The sequence below is a fragment of the Syzygium oleosum genome, unplaced genomic scaffold (assembly GCF_021117445.2).
Source record: "Syzygium oleosum isolate NSW1041296 unplaced genomic scaffold, Sole_v2.1 Sole_v2.22, whole genome shotgun sequence".
Lineage (NCBI taxonomy): Eukaryota > Viridiplantae > Streptophyta > Magnoliopsida > Myrtales > Myrtaceae > Syzygium > Syzygium oleosum.
In genome coordinates this window covers 2,661,040-2,685,663 of record NW_026607506.1, presented here as the reverse complement: position 1 = coordinate 2,685,663, position 24,624 = coordinate 2,661,040, and the positions used below count along the sequence as shown (strand labels likewise).

The 24,624-nt window shown below is 40.4% G+C and overlaps 4 protein-coding genes across 4 annotated transcripts; 3 read left to right on the top strand and 1 right to left on the bottom strand.

The window, feature by feature from the left end:
* Window positions 1–348: 348 nt before the first annotated feature.
* On the top strand, window positions 349–7,054 carry LOC115669764 (uncharacterized). The gene is made up of 13 exons (XM_030590896.2): window positions 349–657; window positions 788–915; window positions 1,598–1,718; window positions 2,179–2,260; window positions 2,357–2,427; window positions 3,165–3,206; window positions 3,640–3,764; window positions 4,290–4,383; window positions 5,287–5,383; window positions 5,457–5,614; window positions 5,694–5,799; window positions 6,265–6,351; window positions 6,536–7,054. Exons 1-13 carry the CDS (start codon window positions 533–535, stop codon window positions 6,629–6,631), a joined length of 1,332 nt encoding a protein of 443 aa, XP_030446756.1. The 5' UTR covers window positions 349–532; the 3' UTR covers window positions 6,632–7,054.
* A 1,093-nt stretch (window positions 7,055–8,147) lies between these two features.
* Window positions 8,148–14,200, top strand: LOC115669777 (probable diphthine methyl ester synthase). The gene is made up of 6 exons (XM_030590902.2): window positions 8,148–8,343; window positions 8,461–8,585; window positions 9,338–9,567; window positions 9,732–9,771; window positions 9,871–9,962; window positions 13,641–14,200. The coding sequence occupies exons 1-6, from the start codon at window positions 8,194–8,196 to the stop codon at window positions 13,841–13,843; spliced, it is 840 nt and encodes a 279-aa protein (XP_030446762.1). The 5' UTR covers window positions 8,148–8,193; the 3' UTR covers window positions 13,844–14,200.
* Window positions 14,201–15,670: 1,470 nt separating this feature from the next.
* On the top strand, window positions 15,671–19,705 carry LOC115669753 (endoglucanase 2-like). Its single transcript, XM_030590889.2, has 6 exons — window positions 15,671–15,968; window positions 16,433–16,716; window positions 17,043–17,477; window positions 18,048–18,195; window positions 18,735–18,901; window positions 19,006–19,705. Exons 1-6 carry the CDS (start codon window positions 15,743–15,745, stop codon window positions 19,336–19,338), a joined length of 1,593 nt encoding a protein of 530 aa, XP_030446749.2. The 5' UTR covers window positions 15,671–15,742; the 3' UTR covers window positions 19,339–19,705.
* Window positions 19,706–22,249: 2,544 nt separating this feature from the next.
* On the bottom strand, window positions 22,250–24,379 carry LOC115670017 (cytokinin riboside 5'-monophosphate phosphoribohydrolase LOG1-like). Its single transcript, XM_030591201.2, has 7 exons — window positions 24,146–24,379; window positions 23,615–23,712; window positions 23,476–23,506; window positions 23,269–23,368; window positions 23,112–23,182; window positions 22,865–23,008; window positions 22,250–22,577 (listed from the first exon to the last, which is right to left on the bottom strand). The coding sequence occupies exons 1-7, from the start codon at window positions 24,311–24,313 to the stop codon at window positions 22,479–22,481; spliced, it is 711 nt and encodes a 236-aa protein (XP_030447061.1). The 5' UTR covers window positions 24,314–24,379; the 3' UTR covers window positions 22,250–22,478.
* Between the last annotated feature and the right edge of the window lie 245 nt (window positions 24,380–24,624).

Sequence of the window (24,624 nt, the reverse complement as noted above, 5' to 3'; positions counted from 1 at the left end):
TAGCTAAGAAAAAGAAGGCCACCAAAGTAAGTTTGGATAATAACAACGATCCGATCGGAGCCCCGAATCTCGTCTAATTAATTGACAACTAACTACCGAGAAGGGCGAGAAATACAGGTCCGATCCGATCCGACTGAAACAGGCATAGGCGGTTTAGCTAGCTCGGTTCCCGGTTCGACCGGTCGAACCGGCAGAGTCATACGTCGAGTTCGGTCCACATTCGAGGACTCGTTTCACTCTGGGCCGAAGAAACGGGAAAAAGAACCCGTTTTTACATGGTTGTACGGCCCCGAACTCGGCAAAACTCCCGAGCTTGTTGAACTCGTGTGTTTCTCCACGACGATCTCACGAACTTGGGAGGCCCATCGAACCCCCTTAAACCCACCGAGAGCGAGGAGTTCAGGGGTTTACTGCCGTCAGACCCTCTTCGTCCGGGACCCCGCAAGCCGCAGAAAGCTTTCGCCTTTCGAGCCCCGACCCCAGAATTCCTCCTCCTTCGCCCGGAGTTTCAGCTTCAAGAACCGTGCAGAACATGTCCCGGAATCAATCCGGCGTCGATTCGGTCCAGAACCTCAGGGTCACCTGGGAAGGGTGCAGCGTCTTGCTGGACATCAACGACGGCGACCGCCTGGTCTTCTCTCGGCTCACCGAGAACTCGTGGGTGTCTCAGAAATTTTGACGGCTTCTAGTTTGTTTTTTTTTTTTGCCTGATGTGAATGCTTGGGAGCTGGGTCGATATGGTTAGTGGTGTTTGTTGTTGATGTTGGGTCTTTTGGGTTTTTGCCAGGACTTTGAAGATCGGGAAAAAGAACTATTCTTTGCGGCCGCTCATCGGTTGTCCGTTCGGTTCTTTGTTCCAAGTCGAATATGGAGCTGAAGGGTCGAATTTGTCTCGCATTCTCCAATCAGCTGAAGGTTTTTCTTGCTTCCATCTTCCTTTCGACCATTAGATGTGCTAACGCCTTTTCTTCAAGAATAAAAAAAAAATTATCCTTTATAATTTAAAGGTGTACATTGGTGAACGCATTCAATTCGAGTCGTGGCACGGGCAATGAAGTCCTTATATTGGAAGTCACGTAAGGATTGTGGCATGTTGGAAGAAACTAAATGAACGTGTGTAAGGTAGTAATGGAGACCGGAAGTGTTGATGTTCAGGTGTTATTGAGAATCATTTTCTGAATTGTAATATGAGTTTCCAATTCAGCTCGGTGATGCATGCGATATTTTCCTGGATTCTGGCAATGTAAGGGGGCCTATAGTATTATACCATTGAATCAATATATTCCATCAGCATGTCATACTAAAATTCAGGCTACAAGGCCAAAACAAAAGAAAGATGTGCCAACTGTGGAGGGAGGGCGAACAGAACAAGATTCTTCATTCAAGGTGTTACAATGTTTTCAATTTAGAGTGCAATTATGAGGGTAATAGCAGCATCAGTTCAGATCGAACTGCACACAAAGAAATACTTGTTATCTGCTTGTTGCATGCCTTGACATTAAGTATCTATTAATACTGGGGTTTTCATTGCTGACGTATTCCTCCCTGAGCTTTCACTTTGGTCCATCTTGTTAAGACGTCTTTGTTACTTGTCTAGTCAGTAACATCCAAGAAAATGGTGATTATCAGCCAGCAGAGGAGCACAGGGATAATAGAGAACTTGTCGACAACAACAAAGCTCAGAGTCTTTCTGGTGAAGATATAGAGGAATTGCGGAGGTGAGACATCAAACTACTTTTGTTAGCTGGAGGTTATATTTGATGGCCTTTTCCAAATAGATAGACAATTACCATGTCTGAAAAAAACTTAGTATATCATCAGTCAGCTCGCCTCTGTTAATGACTGATATGAGTCTAATAACATATACGTGTAATTAAGCTGGAAACCTTTCAGTACATGAGAAGTCGCAGAGGATGGGCACTAAGTCTTGTATATTATATACATGTGGCCAGTGTGCCCGTTATCAGTTAGTGTTCTTCATTTATCTCTGTAATGTGTTTCATAAAAACCCATCATTCCTGTGGAGCGCACCACTGCGAGGTGAAAGACTAATATATGGTGGTCTTTCATTCAGTAGTAAGATGATCTGAGAGATGAGAATTTTCCACAAAAAAAAATATCAGTCTCTCTGATACGATATTCATGTAAATGTTGCCAAAGCTTATCAGTCTGATGCAGACAGGGTGCGACTGGTGATGAAATTATCGAAGCTCTAATTGCAAATAGTGCTACATTTGAGAAGAAGACAGCATTTTCACAGGTTATTGCTCACTCTCGAGGTGGTTATTTTCCTCATGACATGCAAAATATCAGATGTCAAACTTGAATGATAAGCTGATTCGCATTCTATCTTCAGGCAAAATACAAATTGAAGAAGCAAAAGAAATATGCTCCTAGAGTACTGTTAAGGCGACCTGTGGCACGGAGGTTACTTCTTGAACTTGTTGCTTATTGATCCTGTTTATCTTCTATCACAGTTTATTCATCTGAGTTGGCAGCAGTTGGCATTTTCTCTTTCCTCTCTTCTTACAGATCTGTCAAAAATTCAGAAGTTGCTTTAAGGCATGTGTGTGTGGTGTGGCTAACATGTTGGTTTATTCGGTTTCTTGGTTGGAAGGGGAAGCTTTATGAAGTTCCCTCATTAAATGGTAGCTTTATGAAAGTTGATGGCCTATCAGATTAAAAAGTTCAAAACATGAGAAGTAGAAGTCCTGCATGATAAAATTAGAATTTTTTTTTGTTCATAAAAGCTTTGTATTTCGATCGTCAAACCAATTAGATGCATGGTGCTACTTTCAGGAACATTCTAGATGAACTGGCTGGAATGCTATCAAGTATTCAATTATTGTGCTTAATAGATAGAGCGTGCAATGATAGAAAAAAAGGAACCATGGGCTGCATACACAAATTCATGGTTCTCCATATAGTAGAAGTTTCTATAGATAAGACTTTTCCAGAATTAGTGCTCTCTGGGAATTCATTCATCATATCATGATATAATCACTTTATTGGGTCTTAGATGTATTTCGAAAAGACTGTTAGAAGGCATCTCTATGTTTGTGTATTGGAAAGAGTTTATCCGCTCTTCTTTTCCCTTGCATAGTGATTACTTGTTTCCTTAATTTGACTCCGCACTAACTTGTATTTCTCTTCATTCCTTTCAGTATATGCGAGACATACTTCACAAAGTATCCAGCCAGAATAGGGTAATAGCAGCAATCTTTCATCACTGCAGGCTTATGTTGATTGTCATTTCATTGAGTACTGTGAGTGTTCATCTAGCTATGAAGTGCACAGTAAGCTATGAATTGGTGAATAAAGTACCCTTGTTAGGGAGTATAAATGGGAAGCTTCCCGCTCATATGAAGGCATTTTCAATTCCAGGTCGAGAGGAAGGTCCAAAACCAGAATAGCTTTAGGATGTTAAAAAAAGCTATGAGGGCGAATAATCAGATGGGGGTTTTTTCTGTAAAATTAGAACATATTGTGCTTCAGACACAACAACATGTAGCTGGATTTAGTTTAGTCGCTATGAAGTTATGGACAAATAACCATTAAGAATAAAGTTGAACAATTCCCATGTAATCACTGCTGGGAATGACAACCAGAGCGTTTATGATGATTTCTTCCTGCCTTTAGGTTCATGCGAGTGGATACATTGTCTCTGCTGCTTTCCATGGCTAATGTTGCTGCAAATTCTGACATTCTTGTGGTGGATATGGTTGGTGGTCTTCTCACTGGTGCTGTAGCAGAGCGCATGGGTGGTTAGTCCATTTCATCTTAACCATTGATTGTTGCATATAGTTGTTAAAGTAACTAGAGACAATGCTTTGTTCAACTACTATTTAAGAGTAAAAGAATAGTTTTTTTGTTTGAACTTATGAAAAGCAAAAGGCACCATTTTTACTTTCCTGCTAAAATTTCAAATTTTTAAAGTTATGAGAGAACTTATGTGAATCTACACTTAAATATATATATAGTAAAAGTTTCATGTGCTTAAGATGAAAAAAAAGGTCAATTTGAGTGAGCCCCAAGATTTGAGTAGTCAAAAGTCACTCTAGACAAACGCTTAGTATGTACTTTGTTGTTAGTTACTTTTCATTTCTGATGAAAAAAGTTCCAATGTCGATAATATGTTTGAACAGTCACGAAGATGGATCATCATCTGCCCAAATGAAGATTAGGCACTTTGCTATTTTCTTTAGTAATTTTACGACTGTTTTAGTCACTTAAGCAAGATCATTGCGTGCAAAAATCTTGATTTTTTACCGGTATCATGTTTTCAACAGGTTCAGGTTATGTGTGCAATATGTATCTCGAAAGTAGCCCATATCCCATGGACATAGTGAGGATGTTCAATTTCAGTGATGAAATTTGTAAAAGGTATGCATTTGGAGCTCGTGCACTACAGGTGCTTCGGTTGCAACTTTTAAATATTGAAGTGAACTTGGAAAATGTAAAGAATTATTTCATTGCTGTTGCGACACCTAAATTTTATTTTTGTGAATTCCCTGTTGACTTGTTATGTCTTTCAATCTGTCAAGTAGTGTAGGGAAGGAAAGATGATATCACTCGCAATGAATTGATAAGACGATCTTTTGAAAATTTTCTAAATTATATTAAGAGTGATTGAACAAGACAATTTCGAAAAATTCAGTGTGCATGAAAGGAAGGTACCATTTGTATGATTACTTGGTTTGATGTGTGGTACCAGATTCAGCTATGTTCTTCTATGAAGAAGGATCCTCATGATTGTACTTAATAGTAGACCCTTTATCTGAATGCACCCTACGGCACAGACTTTACTTGGAGGCTTAAGAACTTTTTTTGGGGCGGTGATAGGTTGCTTAAATTGTATATTTTATCTCTTTTTTCCCGGAGAGAGGGAGGGACGGAGGGAGGGAGGGAGGCATTGTTAACAAACGCTGCTCTGTTTTAGAGGTTGTGTTATTGTTCTCTGGGGTGAAACTAACCTACAGTTTTTCTTTAATATGTCGAGGACCTCTTATAACTGAAGTCATCTACTTTAAACAAGTGCATGATGGGCCTTATTCGCTACATCTTGACTTGGACCATTTTTTAGCGATGGCATTTTTGCACTTGTCAAGAAAGCTGTATTACTTTTCTTGATTGGGACATGTTTTGCAGAATTCATATAGCCTAATCAATGAAACAAAGCAGCTCTCCTCTTCACTCTTGGAATATATGAATGCCAGTCGCTAGTGTATATTCTACCTTATACTGTTTCTGTGCACTCACTGCTTATTCGTTTATTTATTTTATCAGAATTGTGAGGACCTCTCTCAGTGATTTATGTTCTGTTCAAAATGATCCATCTGAGCAAATGGGTCACGATGTCTCCGTCACTGCAAATTCATCAAATGTAGGTATCTGTCTTTCTTACGAAATTTTGCTCTGTCGTCAGTCTCCTATTGATCAGGATTCCATCTTTTCAGGAGCAAATGTGTTCGCTAAAGACACTTACAGAACCAACTGTTATGGAAGAAATTGCCCCGCCATCTGAAAATGAAGTCAGCAAATGCAAAATCCCAAAAGCTGGAGATAAAGCATCCCAAGAAACCATCGACTTGTGGAAAGCAAATGGTTTTTCCAGGTAGTATGACTCTTGATACGTGGTCTTTTATCAAAGACAAATGATGATGGGAATTTAGTATTCTAAATCCAATCTGCAGTCTAATTGTTGCAGCTCCTGAACTGGATACTTGGAACACAGTGAAAGATCTCATGCCCCATCTATCACATTCAGCTCCCTTTGCAATTTATCACCAATATCTCCAGGTTTGTGTTTCCAATTTTCTTGCTGATAATTGTGATGAGTTATTAGGCATAATTACTCATTAATTTTTTTCTCGACTTCTTTCTGCTGAAATTTTTAATCCTTTGTTTGTGCCATTCTACTGGTGTGTGGGCTTGCATTTCATCATATCGATTAGTTTGGTTTCTGTGTAATAGGCGAGCATTGTGGTTAATGCACTTATATGCAGTCTTTAGTTAAGCATATTTGAGTAGAAGCTGTTATGCAAGCTACGTAGAGGGAATAAGATTCCCTAGATAATCAAGTTGAGCTGGAATGATTTTGTGATTTCGTGCAGTTTCTTAATGAAGATGCGTATCGTCAGCATCCATTGTCAATAAGCTCTTTCATTTTCGCACGTCAAGCTTCTTTCCACCTCTTTCTGGCGAATCAATACATTCAGGGTGTGATAATTTTAGTAACTTCTTGCTTCATTTGTCCAAGTGCAGCCTCTGGCAAATTGCATGCACAATTTGCAGATTGAAAAGATGGCAGTTGGTTTGCAAATATCAGAACCTTGGCTGCGTGAATATCAGGTTCCTCCAAATCTTAAACGAACAATCTTTGTCTTCACTAGATGCGGCAGCTCATTTGCAGAGAGACTACTTAAAATTATGTTCTTCCGTAGGGTATAGGATGCTTCTTCGAATGCTCAATCTGACTTCTGATATGAATTTGACTTCCCCTTTTCATTTCCGTTTGTTTCTTTGTGATATGCAGGTTCTTCCGTCGAGAACTCATCCATGCATGCAGATGAGTGCATGTGGTGGCTACATCTTAAGTGGGGTTAAGATTTGTAATCCGGAAAGCACATAGAAGGAATAGAACTAGGTCGCTTTACATCCTTGCGAGCTTCCATATTCTTTGTCAACTCGAGTTCATAAGAGGTGTCAGCCTGTGACCGTGAAACATCATTACATCCGTTAGTGTTTTGTGTTCTTATTTAAGTTCATAACACGCGGCCAACAACCGCGAAATTTCTTGACATAAGTTTTGTCATCCATCTGTGTTCATTATTCTTATTAACTCGACTTCATAAGATGTATCAGCTAGCGATCGTGAAATTTCTCGACAGAAGTCATGCCATCAATTTGTATCGTGTATTCTTATTTAACCCGAGTTCGTAAGATGTGTCGGCCTGTGACCCTTAAATTGGATGACATGGTTTTTCCCTTCTTTTGTGTTGTGCTTGGATCGTGGAATCTGGTCATGTAAAGGTGTTATTTTCTGGGAAGCAAATTCTGTGGTTGCCTTAGGTCTGGTTCTATATTTTTCTTTTTCTATGAATGCAAGTGCATCAATTTACTTTCATGAAATCTTGTATTATTTCGCTCACGAACATACACAACCAATGCGGGCTTCCTGCAATCTTGTTCATTTTTTTTTAATGCGACCTGAAATTTGTAGTCCAGATAATGACACGATAGAGCACATATAAGCCGTCGCAGCATTCCTCTCTCCCAAGACTAAGAGGTAAAATTTGCAGATTTCAAATAACGTAACATTAAGCAATCTCGATTTGATTCTTGCAAGACTCTACTGTTTGTTTTCATTCGTTATATGGATAATTTGTCTTTTGCTGAATCGAGGAGAAGAACTTAAACCGATGCACGAAAACCTGCTCGGGATGCAACGTGATTGCTACGAAAATGTTCGATATCTTCGTATCATTTCAAACGGGCATTCCAAAGACAAGCGGTATCATCTCTCCCATTAATTATTGAATTGTCACGGACTTAATCATTCTAACCACGTATAGGCAAAAAAGAAAAAACAAGAGAAAGCATCCGTTATAACCTAAGGCCTTTAGGAGATTCTTTAGGAAAATGCGAATTCGACATTCGCCATATGAATGATCTGATTATAACTAGATTAAGAAGGTAAGATTAATCTTATTGACAGAAGCCAATTGACAGTAAAAACGGGATTCGTCATTGACATATGTCTTTGCGTGTTTGCTTCAAACTCGTCAACTATAATCATAAAGAGAGAAGTTAATAAATTCATAAACATCACTTAAATCGCAATGAAATGACGAAGGGCAATTTTATCTTTTCCAGATGAAAATTGGGTGAATTTAATTACATAGCCGGTGAAAATAGCCCCGCCTTAATCATAATCGACACATCGATCTCTCTCTCTCTACTTATGACTATTGAATTGTCACGTGTTTATCAACTATAATTACGTGAATGTCGTATGGGCAAACAAAAAGGAGAAACATTTGTGCAACAAACAAATAGAATCTAGTGTCTACTGTCCAATACCGCACGTGCTGCCTCTGCTTCTTCTTCTCCTCCTCCTCCTCCTCCTCCTTCTTCTTCCCCGGGTTTAGGGTTTTAGCGCCGGCAGAGAGAGAGAGAGAGAGAGAGAGAGAGATGTTGTACATCGTAGGCCTGGGACTGGGCGACGAGAAGGACATCACCATCAAAGGCCTGGAAGCAATCAGGAGATGCGGCAAGGTCTACATGGAGGCCTACACTTCCCTCCTCTCCTTCGGCCTCTCCTCCCACGGCCTCTCCAGTCTGGTAACTGCTCAAAAACCCTCCTCCTCCTCTCTTTCGGGCTCCGGATTCGGTTCGCTCCGTGTCTCCCCCCTCGGTGACGACCCAATCGGGCGTGTGTGACCATGTTCATGCGCTCAGGAGGAGCTGTACGGGAAGCCGGTGACCGTTGCGGACAGGGAGACGGTGGAGGAGAAGGCCGACGGGATATTGGCGGAAGCTCGTTCCAGCGACGTGGCGTTTCTCGTCGTCGGCGATCCTTTCGGGTACGGAGATTCTGGGTCCTGGCTGTTTCGATTTTCGCCGCTGCCCTTGTTCGAAAAGTTCGATTTTTGGTTGTTTTTGTTCATTCTGTAGAGTGCACACCTCGCTTGGTTATTTGCGTGATGATGCTATCTTAGCTTGCTTTTATCCGGATTGTAGATGGCAGCGGCGAGGAGTTAAATCTTTGTCGCTTGAGTCGAGTTTTAAGTGCTAATGAGCTGATTAAGGTCACTATTATTTCATGTTATTAGATGTGATGAGCGTCGTTTGAGTGTTTTTTCTTGCATCAACAGTGATTGGAGTAACTGCTAGTTCGACGCTATTGTACGTACCATGGTGTATGTATTAGTATGATAGTAAGTGCTCGAATTGATGTTCTTCTCCTCTTAATAGACCTTGGGAATTTTTGCGCATTGCTTTTCTATCACAGGTCACACTAACGAGCGCCCTAAGGGTACTTGTTAAGTATACTTAATATAGAAATTCTCAATTTCTAATTTCGAAGCATTGATAACACATGTCGTGAGAAACATCAGTGCATCAACAATGCAGAACTTTTCATAGTGGGCTCTTCCTTCATTATTAATAATGAATGTGTTTTAAGCTGAAATATTGAGTTCTTGAGCTTGTTGGGGACCTAATAGACAGACATAGTGTGCTTGTATTTGCGACCTCTGTAACCTAATTTCACAGTAATATTCCAGAGCAATCAATGCGACATTCTCCTCTTATTTATGTGTTACTTGAACTACAGAGCCACGACGCACACTGATCTTGTTGTTCGTGCAAAGACATTGGGGATAGATGTCAAGGTTGTTCACAATGCTTCAGTGATGAATGCCGTGGGAGTATGTGGTTTGCAACTTTATCGCTATGGGGAAACAATTTCGATACCATTCTTTACTGAAACATGGAAACCTGATAGCTTTTACGAAAAGATTCAAAAGAATCGTACGCTTGGTTTGCATACACTCTGCTTGTTAGGTGAGGCCATAATTCCACAGGTTAAAAGTTTGCAAACTGGTTACCACTCCAATTTTGTTTTGTTCAAATGTCATATTAATGATCATCCCTATTATCTTTTGGAGCTCTAATTCAGAGTTCACCAATTGATACATTCAGTGACGTCTAGTTTCTTATTGGCTCAGACATACGTGTGAAGGAGCCATCTCTGGAATCTTTGTGCAGGTAGTGGGCAAATTGATCTAGCATATTTTTAATTGTTATTATTATAGTGTAAATTGACTGTTCTAAAGATGGATTGTGTGCCCCTTCTTTTTCTGTCAGAGGAAAAAAGGTGTACGAACCACCCAGATATATGACGATAAACACGGCTATCGAACAACTCTTGGAGGTTGAAAGCCTGCAAGGGCAAGGTGGTAAGTCTGAAGTTCTTATCTTCCTCAAACTGTATATACAATTTTTGCAAGTAAGCCTATTCTTCTCTTTTAGTCCGGTTGATATGTGTCAGAACTTTTTGCAACTAAGTCTCAGCATGCATGATTGGACTAGATTCACTTGTTGAGTCAGTCAAATGCCAAGCACATTCCGTTTCACAAAATTGTGTTAATACCTTTGATCCATTGCTACTCTTCTTATTTCTTATCTAGCAATCACATTTTCTGATATTCTTGCAGAAAGTACTCACTAAATTAGTTGTAGCCTGGCACATTATTGATGGAATATGAGTTTGAAACTGGAAGATGATTCATTTGTTTATGCTATCAGCAGAGTGAACGAGCACTAAACTTTGAACATGGCAAAAAACACATGACATGCGTTCCTAGTTTGTGTTTTGGGGATCGATTTACATTAGATTGAGCTAATTGTTTATTTTCCTTATAGAAGATTTGCTCTATGAAAAGTATGCAAGCTATGTTACAGGTTTCTGGATAGCTTACAATTTAGATTGAGCTGTTAGTTAGATTATTTTCCACATGAATTACTAGAAGTCGTGATTATGCTTGGCCTCTCATAGCCGTTCTTTTGTGCAAGTGCAGAAGGAAAAAGAGAAGGGGTTTGGGGGTTGGGGAGACTTCCCTGGTAGTTTATTTTGGACAATGATCCGAACGTCTGCACTCCTAGTTCATATGGACAAAAGCGGGGAGAGATTTTGGAGATGTAATCTTGGGATAAAGCCAAGAGAAACTTGTAGTTGTGACTTTTCTGTTAAATTAAATCAGACTACACTTGTATCATACCAAAAATAAAAAGAAGAAATCTACACTGTACAACCTTTAATAACCTTAGGTGAATTAAAATTCTGCTAAATGTGAGACTATTGGCTGGGCCAAAATATGAAATAATAAATGAACCGTTTGTTTCGCGGAAAATATGACATTTCTAGAAAATGTTTTTCAAGAAGGCATTTTCTAGAAAACATTTTCTGGTGTTTGGCTGAAATATGAAAATGAACTTCAAATTATTTTCTGTAGTTTGAAAAGAAAAAAACTTGCTTTTGTTTTGCTAAAGAGACATGCACTATTAGTGTGATATAAGCGCTGCACATGCTTATATCATCATATTTCAAGTAGAGTTTTGTCAAAATAAGTTTTCATAACATAAATACATTTAGATTATAAACAATTTTTTTTCTACAGTTTTTTATCAGCATTTCTTTTTCCTTATGGTTGAAATAAGCACCCTAATAGAAAAGAGAAATTAGTTTAGTTTTTATATGTTGAGTAATAGAAGTTTAACTGATTTTTGTTCCCCTATATGATAGATGCTAACTATTTAAGTGCACTGTTCTTTTAGTTGTTGTCGCAAGATTTTTTTTTTTTTTTGTGCATGCTATGAAAAAGAATTAAAAAGCATGTAATTGTAAGTCCAATATGTAAAATAATGCTACCAGATCTCAAGTATGATATATTAAGAATGCATAACATTTTTCGAATCGTCAATTTGTGAAAAAAGTGATCCATAGAATAATTATAGTTAATGAATAAAATCCTGCTATAACTTTTATAACTCATGAAGACGACACATATCAGTAATAGAAAAAGTTTCATAATTCTAGCAATAATAAAATATAAAGAAAGAACACATATAAGTCCTTTAGCAACAAAGCTAAATAAAATGTATCAATGATTATGTTCTCATTTGTTTAGGAATTTCTCGATCTATAATTTTTGGGGATTTGCACTCTTCACAATGAATGCCTTTCTCATTTTCTCTCTCCTTTAAATAGTTAAAGGATGATCAAGGATAACTTCATCAAATTCATAAACTTTGAGTTATTGATTCTATTTTGACCCAACATCTTAATCGCCCATGCCATCTCTCCAAGTTTTTCTGAAAGTGTTCCATACTTATCATCTTTATCTTTTATGAGACCATTTCTCAAAAGGCATAGTAGATGATGATGGTTTCGATCCTTTCATTAGCTCATCAAAGTCTTCGCTTAAATCAACAGGTGATGAGTCAACTTGCATGACTTCCATTACTAGTTGCACATCAATATCTCTAAGTTGCTTAGTAAAACTTCCGGTGGCCATATCTTTCATAACCACTAGAGCCATCTCATCATACATATTAATTATTTTGCCCAAATTATCTCATTTGATTTCTTATGGATTATCTACATTGATCAGTCCGTCATTCCCATGAGAAGTATTTGAACAAGATAATATGTATGATGGGATGGTTCTAGTGGTTGGGAAATATATGTCCATCGAAAGCTTTGCTAAGCAGCTTGGAAATATGTATGCGCAACAAGTTACAGAAGTTGACTCCTCAGCTATTGATTTAGGTGACGCCTTTGATGAAGGGATAAAAAACATCCTCTGATGAGTTGATGAAGGGATTAAAAATATCCTCATCTACTATGCCTTCTTAAATGAATCTCACAAAAGACGAAGATGTACCAATAATCGTGATATGTACGAAACATTTTAGAAAACTTGGAAAAATGGCATCGGCGATTAAGTCAATGGGTCTAGATAAGATCAATTACTCTACGCTAAAGTGATGAAAGTTGCTGGATTTGATGAAGTTATCCTTGATCGGTCTTTGACTATCTAGTGGAGAATGAGGAAATGGGAATTCATTGTGAAGTGCAAATCTCCAAAATGTATGGGTTGAGAAATTCCTGAAAAATGGTTGCCAAAGGACTTATATGTGCTCTCTTTTTATTTTATTATCGTTTAAATTATGAGACTTTTTTTATAGCGTGGATATTATTGCATTAGTTGTGATATCTGTCATCTTCATATGAGCTACAAGTTATAGTAGGGTTTTATTCATTAACTATAATTGATCAATGAATCACTTTTTTAAAAATTGATGATCCAAACAATATCATACATTGTTAGTATATGATACTTGACGTCCGGTAGGTTATTTTATTTATTGGACTTATAATTACATGCTTTTTAATAGCAAGCAAAAGAGAACAGGTCTTGTAACAACAAGTTTACTTAAACAGTCAGCATCTATCATTAAGGGCGGGGGAATAAGTTAGTTTCTATTACACAACATACAAAAAGTAAACTAATTTCTTTTTTTTTCATTAGGATGCTTATTTCAACCATAACAAAAAGAAACGCCGATAAAAAAACATGAGAAAAAAAATAAATTTTTTCACAATCTATAGAACTATTTATGTTATGAAAATTTTGTTTAAAATTTGATGATATAGCATGTGTAGCCCTTAAATCGCACAAATAGCGCATGTCATTTTAGGAAAATAAAAGTAAGTTTTCCATTCCAATCAACGGAAAATATTTTTCAATTCATTTTCAGATTTTAGCCAAACACCGGAAAATACTGCCATTATCTTGGAAAATGACTTATTGCAAAACATTTTTCAAAAATGTTAAATTTTCCACGAAACATACAGAGCATAAATTTGGAAGTTGTTTTCCTTTTTTTAAAATTAGTTTCGGTTGGCTGAAGTTATTTACCTTTGACAAACTTATTTTCATACATGGAACACTGGAAAATGGAGAAAACCTTTTCCAGTAAAATATTACAGACAGAGCCATAGTTCCTTTCTTTCTCAAGTTATTGGAGTTTGGTGCTTTCAATCTAATCAGTTGTATCATGTTCTCTCGTAGTTTATAATGAGGATACCCATTGTGTGGGGCTCGCGCGGTTGGGAAGTGAGGATCAGATGATAGTAGCAGGATCCATGAGACAATTACAAACGGTTGATTTCGGAGCACCTCTACATTGCTTTGTCATTGTTGGGGATACACATCCTTTGGAAGAAGAAATGCTGGAGTTTTACAAACTCAAAGGGAAGACCTCAGAGGCCTAATGAAAATGGGACTGCACATCAGCATCTCTCGTGTCAGTGCGATGCTGTTTGGATGTGCAGGTCGTTAACTGCAGATTAGCGAACTTGTTCTAGTGGAAACTGGTGCGGTTGTGCGCCCCAGGAAGCGATTGAAGCAGTTGACAGTCGTAGCCTCTTGTAACTCCCCAAGGTCACCGAGGGACGAGCAAACCTATTTGTATCTTGCAAGAATCCGCTCTGGGTAACAGAATACCCCAGAAAACTCCTGCACGAGGAATTTCTCTTGCCCGTTCCCAAGAAGTCTCTTTTTATGTGTTATAGAATTGAATCATGGGAGACGAGTCTACTCCCTTTTTCTATTTTCTTGTCCTTTAAGAAGTTGCTCCATCTTTAGTTGTACCTTGGGTGGGTTTGTGTTGTTCAAGTTTTAGGACGGTGCTGACTAGCCCAACATTATAGTGAAAATGTCACTGTCCTGATTGCAGTCCTTCGCCAAACAGCAGATGAGTGGGAGAGATGTCATTAGCCCTCTCCCCCTTAAATCTCTTATGTTGACGAAGCAGCTGCAATGTCTGCGACTCACGACCGAATGACCAAACCACGCCTGAAACATAGTACCGGTCATCCCTTTATGCATAAGCCACATTCGGGATGTCTTTATCCCCCCGGTTAACTCGCCATGGTCGCATATTTATCTGAGTAAAAGGGCGAACATCGCGACATGTCATGAAGCGATGACGAAAAAACTTGTCCTAAAATATTGGGGAACGCCCTTGATTGGGGTTGGTGTCAATTTCAGTGGGACTAGAGGTTTGGATATACAAGCACGGAATCGATCAGTCCATGCAGCTCTAGAGCACATCTAGACAGTGGTTCCAATTATGAGAGGTCTCTAGACAGAAGATGCTCATGAGATATCCTATTATATGAGTTTGTTATATTTTGGTAAATGGGTTATAAATGGATTTAGAATTGTAAAGTTCAAAGTAATATAAATGTTCAATGGGTTCATAACTTATTTAAACCTAACACATCTCTATAATTGTCTCTCGCCCTCAATTAATCTCACGCTCACTCACTCACTTCGCGTTTTCACCTCAATTTGTATATGAGTTTTCTTAAATTGGGTTACATATAGAAGTATTTAGCATTAGTCAAAATGAGTTAGATGGACAATTTGGATCGGATCAATTTCGTCCCGACTCACCCGACTGATGGGTCTACGCTTCAGCAAGACGGTCAATTCAATTAGTGCCGCTCCACTAAATCCAAATGTCCTGCCCCCATCTCAACACCCATTAATCAGCATTAAACCTTAACCGTGTTCCTTAAGGCAACACCGAGGCATTGCTTGGACCTTACTTCACCGTCCTGATCCCGACCACTCACTCACTCACTGACATAAAGAGACGAAAAGAGGCGCCCCACGTGTCCGACCGTCACCTTTACACACCCCCACTACCTTCCGCCGTTAGGTGTCGGTGACCATCTCAACGGCCCAAAACCGCACGGAAGCCCTCCCGAGGCGGACCCCACAAACGGTGGACGGCTCTCACCGTCCGTCCCGGCAATAATCCCGCGCCCCAAGACAAGACGACAGCAGCCGAACGGAGGGGGTGCATTTTCGTCATTTCGGGCAGCGCCTACCGACGCAACGGAAAAAACCGATTCCGATCCCGCCTCGCTGGTTTCTCTCGGTCGCCACCGATTCAACTGTCGGTGCCCGAATATAGCCTTCCCCCCACGAGGGCCTACGCCAGGTCCGACCCGGTCCAGATCCGGTCCGACCGCGATCGGTTGATCCGTCGCTGTTTAGTACGTCCGCTCGCTCTCCAAATCTCTCTCTCTCTCCCCCTTTCCCTCCGCCTGCATTTCTTCCCCAGGAACGAGATCTCGCCATCCTCGCATTGCGTACAGACAATGGGGGCCGAGAAGCGCTCCAAAGGCGGCTGTTTCGGCTGGTTCCTCGTGCTCGTCATCCTCGCGGTGGTGGCGGCCGCCATCGTCATCACCGTCAGGAAGAGATCCGACCATCACGGCGGCGGCGGCGGCGAGGCGGCTCCCGTCCCCGGGCCGCCCGGCGCCATCCAGAAGAAGTACGCCGGCGCTCTCAAGATGGCTACGCAGTTCTTCGACATCCAGAAATGTAATGTCGACAATGGACTCCTCTCTCTCTCTCTCTCTCTCTCTCCACCGTCTCGTTCTGCCATCGATTTGCATTCCCACGCGCAATGTCGTGTTTTTGGGTGGGATTAGTTGCTGTTTTTCCGTCGAATCCGGAATGGCGTGATTAACCATTAGTTGCTGGATAGTAATGCTTTTGTCCTTTGCGTGAATTTCCCCTGTTTTTTACCAAGCAACGTCGGTTTCGCGCTCTGATGTGGTGCATGTGTGGCGATACTTGTGGATCATTCTGTTTTAGAACTGACTTGTCCCACTGAGTGGCGTTATAGTTTGTGTTTGGCCGGTGAATTTATGTCTCGGTTCTGTAATGCTGGTTCGATCCGTCAAAAGAAAGGCCGGGCTTTGGAAGAGCATTTTGCGCTACGATGTGACGCTTTACCGATTTTGGACGTAATCTTTGTGGGTTGTGGTGCTTTGTCTGTGTAGCTGGTAAACTGGGAGATAACGCTATATCCTGGAGAGGCGATTCGGCTCTTGATGATGGGAGCGAAGCCGACATAAATCTTTCTGAAGGAATGTTCGATGCCGGTGATCATATGAAGTTTGGTTTCCCAATGGCTTTTACTGCCACGGTGTTGTCGTGGGCGATTCTTGAATACGGGGATCAGATGAATGCCGTAAATCAGCTGGATACTGCCAGGGGCTCGCTCAAGTGGATTACGGACTACCTTATCAATGCTCACGCTTCGGACAATGTGCTCTATATTCAGGTAGTTGTCTTGACTAGCTCCTCCTCTACAGCTTACCACTGTCTTTCTCTGTGATTCTATGATACGACTTTCTGAAGAGACTATAGTCTAGCTTCAGTCTCTACCTTCTGTGAATGGGGGGAGAAACACACTGATTTGTCCTCACTTCACCATCACGGGTCTGTATTAGAGGCAACACTTATATTCTTTCTCCTCCAAAAATCATTAACTTCCTTTTCATCTCTCGGAGTAGGAAAGTATTTGATCCCAATTACAGAATATGCATCATTTGTGTTTACAAAAAGACGGCTCTAAAAACTAGAGTTGTGTTTCAAATTTTGTTCCAGGTCGGTGATCCTGATTTAGACCACAAATGTTGGGACAGGCCTGAAAGTATGACCGAGAAAAGGCCTCTCACTCAGGTGAACACCTCTGCTCCAGGAACGGACGTTGCAGCTGAAACTGCCGCAGCTATGGCTTCGGCATCTCTTGTCTTCAAAACAGTCAACTCCACGTATTCAAGCACGCTCTTAAAGCATGCTGAACAGTTGTTCACTTTTGCTGATAAATATCGAGCTTTATACAGTCTCAGCATCCCAGAAGTGCAGACATTCTATAATTCGACTGGCTACGGAGATGAGCTCTTATGGGCTGCTAGCTGGCTTTATCATGCAACCGGGGATCAGTCACACCTGGATTATGTTGTGCAAAATGGAAATAAATATGCAAACTTTGGAAGTCCAACTTGGTTTTCTTGGGATAACAAGCTTGCTGGAACCCAGGTAACTTTCCGTTTCTCTTCAATCAGCAAATTAGTTATATATCTTGGCTCACTATCTAGGTATTGTTTTTTGTTGCTTTTTAGAGAATTAGAGTACAACCTTTGATACTTCTTTATGTCTGTTATCCCGTTATCGCAAGCTTGTAAAATTGGATTATTAAAGCTATCCAACCGAACACTCGTGCGTTATGAACTTGCAAAGTTACTGTGCATGCATTATGAACTCAACCCTAAAGTCATGGGACAATCTCTTTGTATAGAGCTGGAATGATCAATGATGTAGAGCCTAGACTTACTAAACTGTAGCTATCTCTTTGTTCAAATTTTCAGTCGTCCTTCTTTAGTCTGTTGGTTAGTGGTTCTCTCTCTCTCTCTCTCTCTCTCTCTCTCTTCCTATGGCCACCATGTTGGCACAGGCACATACAATATACACCAGCAAAACCACTCATATGGCTACTTTAAAAGGACACTTGTTTGTAAAAGACAAATAATGCACTTTGACTTGAATCGTAACTTTCAAGATCAAAGTGAGCTAAAGTCCCGTTTGATTAATTTCTTTGCCTTATGGCAGGTTCTGTTGTCCAGGTTGAGCTTTTTTGGTGCTAATGATCTGTCAAGTTCCATAAAGAGTGGCCTTCAGAGTTACAGAAAAACAGCGGAGGCTGTCATGTGCGGTCTCTTTCCAAATTCTCCTACAGCTACAACCAGCAGGACAGCTAGTAATATGCTGCACTTGTGCTCATCTGCTGCTTAGATGCAATCATCTCATGCCACTAATTTTCCTTTTCTCAAATTTATTTGGATCCAACAAAGTTATTGTCATTCAAAAGTAAACCCTTCTACTGGGCACATGCATTGTTCATCTAAGCCTAGCTCTAAGAAAGAAGTGGATTTTTCTATGCCATGAGACTTGAGTCACGTGTTTTGTGCTGAGAAGGTGAAACGAGTACTGACCTCATTTTTCGATGTATAAGAGGACAAATAGTTGGCACATCCCTTGATTGATAGGTGGCTCAAACGGTAATTAATAAAGGAAAAGGATTATGTTAAAATAGTTTTGGCGATTCTCGTATGTCTTTGAAAAACCTCTATCTAGCTTTTGCCGCCCCCTCCTGACCTTGATAGTGAATACTTACACCACTGTGGGTACTTGGGCTTTTTTTAGAATTGCTTCATCTGACTTCAGATGGAAAAACATTAGTGCCACTTATTATGTGAACCATGTAGTCCTGTTTTATAATGATTTACGTTCTTGCAGGTGGTCTTATATGGGTCAGTGAATGGAACTCTTTGCAACACCCTGTCGCTTCTGCCTTCTTAGCAACTATATACAGTGATTACATGCTCACATCCCGAACTGCAAAAATCTCATGCAGTGGAGAAACCTTCGGGCCTTCAGATCTTCGGAAATTTGCCCAATCTCAGGTACTTGGATTGCTAATCTAGAATCTTAACACGATGAAATGAACATCGCTTCAGCCCTTGTTGGTTTGTGCCCTCTAACTACTCTAATTCTGAATGTTATCCAGGCTGATTATGTCTTAGGTAATAATCCTATCAAAATGAGCTATCTGGTGGGTTACGGTGACAAGTACCCGCAATATGTGCACCACAGGGGAGCTTCTATCCCTGCTGATGCCACAACGGGCTGCAGCGACGGTTTCAAGTGGCTGAACTCAACCGATCCTAATCCCAACGTGGCCATGGGAGGACTCGTCGGCGGGCCTTTCCTGAACGAGACGTACATTGATTCCAGGAACAATTCCATGCAAGGGGAACCGAGCACTTATAACAGTGCTCTTATTGTGGGCTTGCTCTCAGGTCTGGTCACCACATCGTCAGTTGTCCAATCCTTCACCTGAGGAGCTCTGAGTAAATAACTAATTACAATCTTGTATTATATGTAGCCTTATGGGGTACCCTAATTTTTAGTAGGTCTGGTACTATTAGTTGTTTCTTGTTACTCGGTTTACCTCATCATAGGTTCTTGGCTCTACTACAGTAAGCATTCATATGCGTTATTTGTAGTCATTTTCAAATATAATGCCATGAGCTTTATCAGCAGAGTCTGGCCAAAAGGAAAGAAAGAAAAAAAGCCAGGAGAAATGTACTCTGCCTATGTTGTAAACTTTGTCACAGAAGAGGCAAAGCAAACGTGATTATTGTGCATTCAACTGCTGGTGCATAGCCAACAGATATTGTGAATGAGAATTCATCTGTTTTTCTGCAGTTACTTAGCATCATTTAAATTATTCGAGAGCTGGAGCTTTTTGTTCTCTTAGGCTTGCTATGATTAATGGGTAGCAACACTTGTTATAATGTATTTCAATCATATTGTGACCATCTGCACATAATGAATGTGCGGTATCTTTGTATGATCTATTTCATATAACTGATTACAGCACCAGATCCCTTTTGAGTGAATAGAGCTGATGAGTATGAGTATAAACCTATTCTGACTTTCCATTTGTCCAATGAAGACGCTTTAAGTTTCTTGATCCAAGTGTTTAAGCAATGAAGTTGAATCTTTCTGTGTATTTCAGTTCTCAGGCGAACTTTGCCGAAAGTATAAGCGGAACTGTTCGTTTAGTGAATTTTATCCAGCACATTGTCCAAATTTTGCGATTCGAGTACATCATTTCACTTTTTACATGATGCATCAAAATACTTCTACAATCTTCTAGGTTAAGCATGATATCCAAAAGGGAAAATGATTATAACATGGACATAGCACATGAAGAGAGCAACTAATGAAAATGAACCGCGTATCAATATGAGAATGTAGCGCAGACGACTTCAGAGAAAGGAAGTATGTAAGTAATCCCGGCAACTGCTGAGAGAAAACATGAACCTAGGGCCCTAACGATGTTGTGGGGTCTGTCAAACGCTACAGCTAGATGAAGAAGTTGACAAGAATTGAACTGAGCGATTTCTTTTCCTTTTTAGCACAAATTAGTTGGTGACGCCCCCACGTCACGAGATCAAGTTAATGCTTATCTATAAATGGAAATGACCATCAAAAGTGGTCAAGCATAGCATTGAAAATTCACATGGATGTTCTTTGTACTCGTCAATCACGATGGATTCTCGCTTACATTCAATGCACGTGAGCTCACTCCATCTTAATCGTTAAATCATGTAGTTCCACTTAAGTGTGATGAACACCATTCGATGAAAAAAAATTATCAAAAAAGTCCTAAATCTATTTAATCTTAAATATTTTAATTGTACCAACTGAACGTAAACATTTTCACGTTTTGCTAGTGGAGTTCGTTCTATCAATTTTGACCGGAAATTGCTGACATGGACGCCGACCGACCATATTAAAAATTCTTCAAGGCATGACTCGCGCTAACGTAAATAATTTTTAATAATATTTTAATATTTTCTTCGAATTATTTATTTATTTATTTTCTTTTCTTTTTCCTTTTTGTTATTTTCTTCTCTTTTCCTTCTACACTTTTTTTCACTGAGGCCTGTGAGGGTCGTCAGGCCCTCGCTAGTTGCAAGCGAGGGTTGTGACCCTTGCCCAGCCTCACCCGTGACCGTAATGGTCTAGCCAGCCTCACCAGCCGCGAGGGAGGCCACTTGGCCTCGCTTAGATCTGGGCGAGGCCGCGCGACCCTCACCCGTGTCCGACGAGGGTTACGTTACCCTCGCCTAATGGCCGACAAGGGCCCAACGACCCTCGCCGATTATAGTGAAAAAAGAAAAGAAAAGAAGGAAAAGGGAAGGAAAAAAATAAAAAAATTATCAATTTCAGCGCCGACCTTACCACTTAGTCCAACCGACGTCCAAGTCAATGATTTCCATCCAAAATTGATCAGATAAACTTAATTGGCAAAATATAAAAATATTTAGAACTCAATTGACACAATTAAAAGGTTTAAAATTGAATTGACGAAAATGTAATAACTCTATAATTATTTTGGTAATTTTCGCCCCCCTTCCGAGCCGAAGTGGGTTCACACGTCCGGATGCACACAAAAAAATGTTCCTGGATCACTTTGCCCATCTTCTTAATCTCGCGACACATGTCACTCTCGCTACGACAGTTTTAGTGCACGGATCACTTCCCAACCAAGTACAATGTTCTTGGGGGACCTTATCTCTCTGACAACAGCAAATATCCCCGATCCTGAGAGAGTGAGAGAAGGCGCGGGGGGGGGGGTCACAAAAAATTCCCACCATTAGAGGCATTTGGGCTTATGCTCATGGTACAGTCAAAAGGCACAGACGTGTTCTTGTAGCCTGGTAGGCTACAATAATGCAATTGGAAAAGTTCAAGTTGGTCCTTTTCTTCTATCTTTTTTCAAGTTCAGAAGCCTAAATCACTCAAATCTGCCCAATGTATTGCGCCACAACCCTAGCAAGTTCATCCCTCTTTGACGAATTGAAAGAGATTCCTTGGCAATAAAGAGAGATGCAGTGGACACTGCAACGTCCCTATTTCGACCTCCTCCTTGTTTACTCTTTATGCTGCAGTCACGACTTGTTTAACTCATTAGCATGGAAAAGGTGCATTAACCCTGCTGCTTTGACACCAGATGTGAACTTATGGACCATGCAATGGCACATATCTGCATATGCATTAAACCATTGTATGTGCATAAAAGGTCTGGTTTCCTTGCTCTTCTTGGTTGCCCAATCTCTCTGTTTTTTCTTAAGACAACCAGATATTCAGGTTCGACAACGTTGCTTATGAAGATGCATTTTGCCATTTATAATCAAGTATCAATTCAGTTTATAGTAAGATAGGGATCTCACCAGAGATATGCACCAAATGAACACTAAATAAGAATGGACAAAGTACAAAAGAAGAGTGGGACTACATCCCAATTGAGCTCACATATCCTTGCTTTATATATTGGTTTCGCCATTCTTGAACCAAAGGTGCTTAGCTGTTGTATCTACCACTGGAATAAAATTTACCAATAAGATCTCTATGCTTTCTCTATCATATCCACTAATATATATGTTTCTGGAGTTTATTAGATTTGGGTCAACGAGCAATATCAGACTTGGTGCAATAGTATCCCACTTGTTGCTCCTTCTCCCAACAAAGTTTGGAGGCCACTTCAGTATGCTCGGGCACGTACTCCTGTAAATAATCAATCAAAGTGAATCCAATCAAATGGAAATTGAAAGTAAGTAATCTTGGGTTTTTTAGATCTAATCTCACTATCCAATCCTTCACATCCACTTGACTTTTACATCGTGACCTCACAAGAGAAGAACTCAGTAGGCCCTCTTACATTGACGAGGTGCTATTTGGGTCCATTGATCATGTTTGCTAGTTCTTAAACAGCGAGTGCACGGTTAAGATTAGGTGGATCCGAGATCAACTCATTGTTCCTTAAGAAAAATGACAGAAGTTCATGGACGTACTTCCAGCTTGGACATGAGTTCATGTGGAGTCGGGGCAGAGACTATAATGTGGCGAGCTGAAGGAGAAACGAAGCCTTCATCCACAGCCTTGTCTATGAATGACAGCAGCGAGTTGTAATACCCTTCCACATTCAACAATCCCACCTGCATTTTCATTCAAATTATTATTAGTATTTTCATTTTAACTTATCGAGGGTAATAAAAGAAATAATGGGAAAAAAATTTACAGTCCAGCCCTCCTCGTTACCGGCTTATCATGAATGCCCAATTGAGCCCATGTGATGACCTCCAAGAGCTCCTCCAAAGTGCCATATCCACCTGCATCATGTTATAGTCTCTTCTCAGGTTCACTTTACCATCATCTTTTCTTGAAAATATGTAATTGAAGTGATGAAAAGGGGTGCCTGGCAAGGCAATGAATGCATCGGCTTGGCGTGCCATCTCTGCCTTTCTTTGGTGCATTCCACACACTGCTCTCACTTCTCCAATCGACTCCCCTGTTATCTGCATTCAAACAAAATCAAGCTGCACTCATTTTCTTGATCTGTACTTAAACCGAAAAATCATGCAACAGCAACAAGATCGAATGAGGTTCATGTACAATCGATCACCTCCCGTGGCATCAGAGTCTTGGGAATCACTCTGCCAGAAAAATTAGAAGGAAGCATTAGGCAATAAAATGATGCGTACATACTTTGTATTTATATATGAAAACAGAGAAAGAAATTCGTATAATAGCAGTATTATTACCCTAACACGTGGCGACCACCATCGAAGACGACCTGAGAAACCAGACCCATCAAGCCAATGCTCCCTCCGCCATAAACCAAGTCAATGCTCCTCTCCACCTGCAATTCTTTTAATGTTAGAGCGATGTGTCCAATTCAAACCGCATCGTCTTGCAACACCTGCTTAATCATTTCTCTATAACCTCTTCAATAATGTAACTCTGCCCCCAACAGCCTATCACTATCATAGTCAACTTTTGGCAATGGCAAGGGTTAGTGTCTCGCTGTATGTAAGGAGAGTATCACATCAATAACACGACTTAAAACCCAAAGAGGATCAATGGGCGACGTAGTAGTAGGTGAAAACGTCTACCGGCGGTTGATAAAAACCCGTTGTCGTTGAAACAAGCACGTGCATCATGAGAACTGTAAGCATGTTCTAAATGTGGATTTGAAAACATGCATCGAGGAACTGAGAACGAGAAGAAGAGCAAGAAGTTGAGGGCAAACAGAGCCGACACCGGAAAAGGGAAGAAAAAAACTTGGGACTCACGAGTTGGTGGCCGAGCTGAATAGCAGCGAGCTGGTAACTCGGGTTCTTGCCGGGACTGCTTCCGCAGAAGACGCACACGCGCTTGAACCTCGATGGTTTCACCCCTCCACCATGTTTCCTCTCATCATTCTCCATTTCTTTTCTTATTCCCGAGCTTCCAGTTATCATCTGAAGAAGAAGAAGAAGAAGAAGAAGAAGAGAAAGAGAGAGAAGCAGAGATGAGTGCTTCAACGCAAAGTGAAGGAACGAGAGGAAGATGATGAAATTTGGTGTTTTGCCTTTAGTTTTTGCAGAGTTTAAATGCCCCAACACCCATCACCATCCTCTCTCCTTTGTTTTATTATCTGTAATTTCTTTTTTTATTGCGCATCGTGTAACACGATGCTATTAAGTTTTACTTTCGCAATATCATGGAAATTGCTCGAGCGGTAAACACGTTTGTTGGACACGGCCTTTCTCCTAAGTTAGTGAGCACCGTA

Excerpts from the sequence above, each read along its gene's own strand:
- LOC115669764 (XM_030590896.2), top strand. The coding sequence starts at position 533 with ATGTCCCGGAATCAATCCGGCGTCGATTCGGTCCAGAACCTCAGGGTC. Across the intron at positions 3,207-3,639 it reads AAGTATCCAGCCAGAATAGG|GTTCATGCGAGTGGATACAT; the intron begins GTAATAGCAGCA and ends TCCTGCCTTTAG. Across the intron at positions 5,384-5,456 it reads TCACTGCAAATTCATCAAAT|GAGCAAATGTGTTCGCTAAA; the intron begins GTAGGTATCTGT and ends CCATCTTTTCAG.
- LOC115669777 (XM_030590902.2), top strand. The coding sequence starts at position 8,194 with ATGTTGTACATCGTAGGCCTGGGACTGGGCGACGAGAAGGACATCACC. Across the intron at positions 8,344-8,460 it reads CCCACGGCCTCTCCAGTCTG|GAGGAGCTGTACGGGAAGCC; the intron begins GTAACTGCTCAA and ends TCATGCGCTCAG. Across the intron at positions 9,963-13,640 it reads AAGCCTGCAAGGGCAAGGTG|TTTATAATGAGGATACCCAT; the intron begins GTAAGTCTGAAG and ends GTTCTCTCGTAG.
- LOC115669753 (XM_030590889.2), top strand. The coding sequence starts at position 15,743 with ATGGGGGCCGAGAAGCGCTCCAAAGGCGGCTGTTTCGGCTGGTTCCTC. Across the intron at positions 15,969-16,432 it reads GTTCTTCGACATCCAGAAAT|CTGGTAAACTGGGAGATAAC; the intron begins GTAATGTCGACA and ends TTGTCTGTGTAG. Across the intron at positions 16,717-17,042 it reads ACAATGTGCTCTATATTCAG|GTCGGTGATCCTGATTTAGA; the intron begins GTAGTTGTCTTG and ends ATTTTGTTCCAG.
- LOC115670017 (XM_030591201.2), bottom strand. The coding sequence starts at position 24,313 with ATGATAACTGGAAGCTCGGGAATAAGAAAAGAAATGGAGAATGATGAG. Across the intron at positions 23,713-24,145 it reads TTCAGCTCGGCCACCAACTC|GTGGAGAGGAGCATTGACTT; the intron begins GTGAGTCCCAAG and ends AAAGAATTGCAG. Across the intron at positions 23,369-23,475 it reads AGACTCTGATGCCACGGGAG|ATAACAGGGGAGTCGATTGG; the intron begins GTGATCGATTGT and ends GTTTGAATGCAG.